General features: G+C 45.3%; 1 protein-coding gene across 2 annotated transcripts in view; it reads left to right on the top strand.

The window, feature by feature from the left end:
* The window catches only part of NADSYN1 (NAD synthetase 1), a 63,264-nt gene that overhangs the window by 26,843 nt on the left and 32,963 nt on the right, over window positions 1-3,458 (top strand). For both annotated transcript variants that reach the window (XM_006141093.2, XM_027774440.1), the window contains exon 4: window positions 3,024-3,077. In XM_006141093.2, coding sequence (XP_006141155.1) covers window positions 3,024-3,077 — 54 coding nt within the window. The remainder of the gene's footprint in view (window positions 1-3,023; window positions 3,078-3,458) is intronic.

The raw sequence follows: 3,458 nt of genomic DNA, 5'->3' as shown, positions 1-3,458 counted from the left end.
ATATATATATATATAATTTTACTCTTAAAATGGTAGCAATCATACTCAAAGATATTTTTCTTTTCAAATCTAGCATTTATCTTGACCAATAAACTCCACTGAACAAAACAGAAAGTGTAAATGGCAATGTCATTGAATGCCTTTCATCTCAAATTCTTTTTCTAAATTTCCTTCCAGGAAGAAGGTGCTAAGTCATGTTCCAGCCCTCTGTGGTTGAGGTGTGTTGACCTTAGCTTTGATCCACATGGGTTAGCTCTTTTTTTTCTTCTTTTTTTTAAGGTTTTTGCCATTGGACGTGTACGCTTGCTGGAGAGACAGTGAGAGGGAAAGTGAGAAATCAGGCCCCAGCAGCATGGCCATGCTGCAATACCTTCTCCTCTGCTCTCTTACTGGGAGGTTGGGTACACGTAACGTGCCTGCCGTGAGTTTGAAGCCACTGGATCCAGGTCTCGAACTGTGGTTCGTCATGTGGGAGTCCAGCACCTTAATCACTATGCCACCTGCTGGCCCCAGGTTTAGCCCTTACAAACAAAACAAAGAAGAATTTCAGGGTGGTGGGTAATTTAAAAAAAAATAAAAAACTGTCTTATTTATTTGCTTTTATTATTCACAGAGGTGTTTTTGTTTTTGTTTTTGTTTTTTTTAAGGGAGTTTTTTTTTGTTATAGGGTATGTACATTCGCTGGAGACATAGAGAGACAGAAGGACAGAAAGCAAGAAGTCACCGCCCAGGGGGGATGGCCACACCACAATCCCTTCTCTCATCTCCATTCTCCTCGGGATTTTGGGCATGCACACACACACACCTAGCATGTTTTAAGCCACCAGGTCTGAGACTCGAACTGTAATCGACTATGTGAGAGTCCATTGACGGAACCATTAAACTATCTGCTGGTCCCTATTCATGGAGTTTTTGTTTATTGGTCATTTGTAACAGTATTTTGGAGTGACATTTTTTTTTTTAACAATTGTTTGTATACAGTTTAAGTTATTTATATATAAAAGATATCAACATAGGATAAAAATATTTTTCCTTGTATGTTTTTTGCTATTTAATTTTGTTTATGTGTTTCCTGTAGTGGAGCTTCTTAGGTCTTTTGCTTCTGTTTGTTTCGGTTTATATTAGAATGGCTTACTCCAGTTAAAGATCAAATATGCACTGAGATACTTAAAATATCTGTTTAACTCATGCTCTGTACGTATTTCGTACAAATGAGAACATGCGTGTATTCATCTGGTAATGTGTTTTGGGTTGGCCTGTGTCAGGCATAGAAACTCATGGTGTATGTCATTTCCTGCGGCTGGCTGTTCCCCAGCTAGGACTGGAGGCTGTGAGTGCTTCCCTTATACACAGCCTGCCATCCCCATTGGCAAAGCTGGATCTGAACTGCAATAACATGACTTTAAAGCCCATGCTTTTTTTTTTTAAATTGCCAGAGGGTGTGTATGCTGGGCCGAGAGACAGAGAAGACAGGGAAAAAGCACCCTACCCTAGGGTAGGGCCATGCCACAGTCCCCTTTCCTCCATTTCTCCTTCATATAAGGATTTTGGACACACATGTGCACACGCACACAGGACACAGGCATATTTTCAAGCCCTAAGGCCCACACTATCAACAGTGTTTTTCTTTCTGCGTCCCTGGGCATGGGTTTACTTGCCTTATTCATTTCTATTTGATGGTCTCTCACCTCAGTGCTCCATTTAGAACCATCTCTCCCTTGTACCTACTGTGCTCTGCCGCCAGCTGCTGTCAGTTAGCTCTGGGCCGGGCTCAGGGGCGTGGCATCCGAGGCCAAACTGCCTGACCTCTCCAGTGCTGGTCCCTTATTTACAGAGGGGAAGGTACAGGCCGAATGTCCCTTATGCAAAACGTGTGGGACCAGAAGTGTTTTAGAGCTTGGATTTTTTCAGGGACTATGTGCATATACAAAATGAAGTATCGTGGGAGTGGGACCCAGATCTAACACGTGCCTTATACGTATGGCAGAAGGCAATTTTACACAGTATTTGTATATTGCAGCATTTTGACTGTGACCCTTCACATGAGGTCAGGTGTGGACTTTTCCACTTGTAGTGTCATGCCAGTGCTAAAAAGTTTTGGATTTGGGAGCATTCAGCTCTTAGGGTTAGGGTACTAGGTTCTCCGTGAGGTGCATAATTCTGGAAAGGGACTGACACAGGGTGTTAAGTGACTTTCTTCCCCACTCTGGCCTGGGCTGATTACCCTGCAAATTTAAGTGGCGTGAGGTGATAGGAGCATGCAGCACAGTGCATAATTCTGGAAAGGGGCTGACACAGGGTGTTAAGTGACTTTCTTCCCCACTCTGGCCTGGGCTGATTACCCTGCAAATTTAAGTGGTGAGTATCCCTGCTCTGGGCAGTCGAGCTGCTCAGAAGTAGGTTCACGAGGCGACTAGATGCAGATGTGACGGGGCAGCAGAGACATAAGCAAAGGAGGGAGGCAGCCACTGGAAAGTCTGAGAACATTCTAGGAGGGGAAGAGCCCTGAGGGCAGTTAAGATAGATGAATCTTTTCCTGAAACATTTCAACTCTTTTTTTTTTTTCCTTCAGTTTTTTTTTTTTTTTTTTTTTTTTTCCCATAGGACGTGTGCACTTGCTAGAGAGAGAGAGATGGACAGTGGGAGGGAAAGCGAGAAATCAGCCCCTTCCCCCCGGGGGGTGGGGAGGGGATGGGCATGCTACCACAATTCCTTCTCCTCCTGGGATTTTGTGCACACACACATGCCCAGCATGAATTTCAAGCTCCCAGGTCTGGAATTCAAACCGTGGTCAGCCATGTGGGAGTCCAGCACCTTCACCACCACACCACCTGCTGGCCCCTCAGCTCATTTTTAAGCTTGATTTGAGAAAACGACAGAAGAGCCTTGTGATTTTCTTAAAGGACCTGAGGAAGCTTCCTATGGAAACGACGTTTGATTCCAGAGCCATCACTTCCTCCTCCACTTTCTGTGTGTTCTCATAACTGGAACAGTCACCCGTGACCCTCCCCTTTCTCCCACAGGCCCGTGATGCACCGAAATGTCCGCTACAATTGCAGAGTGATCTTTCTTAACAGGTAGGTGGTCCCTGGGAAGGAAGCTGTCTCTACCAGGCTCTTGGCTCAAGGGTGTCAGGAACTTACACTGGGGCCCTGGCAGTGTGTGCAGGGAGGTGTCTTCAGGAAGTGCTGGACCTGAGTTGGCACGTGGTTTGAGTGACTTTGAGTCTCTGGGTTTCAGCCACTGATGACAGGGGTACTTGCAAGTTTTAGAAGGAGAAAGACCCAGAGTTTGGGGGGTTGGAAACATGTCAGTGTTTCCTGGAAGTGACTCTGAGCGAGGGAATTTCCCTTGTAGACCCTGATCTTCTGAGTCTTAGCTGCTGTCATCAACTGCTAGGGATGGATGGAGCTTGAGGACCCATTTTGTAGATAGAAAGTTGAAGCCCAGAGAGGGAA

This window comes from Tupaia chinensis, unplaced genomic scaffold (assembly GCF_000334495.1).
Source record: "Tupaia chinensis unplaced genomic scaffold, TupChi_1.0 Scaffold000047_1, whole genome shotgun sequence".
Lineage (NCBI taxonomy): Eukaryota > Metazoa > Chordata > Mammalia > Scandentia > Tupaiidae > Tupaia > Tupaia belangeri.
The sequence above is the reverse complement of the archived record's forward strand: the minus strand, read 5'-3'. Positions and strand labels throughout refer to the sequence as shown.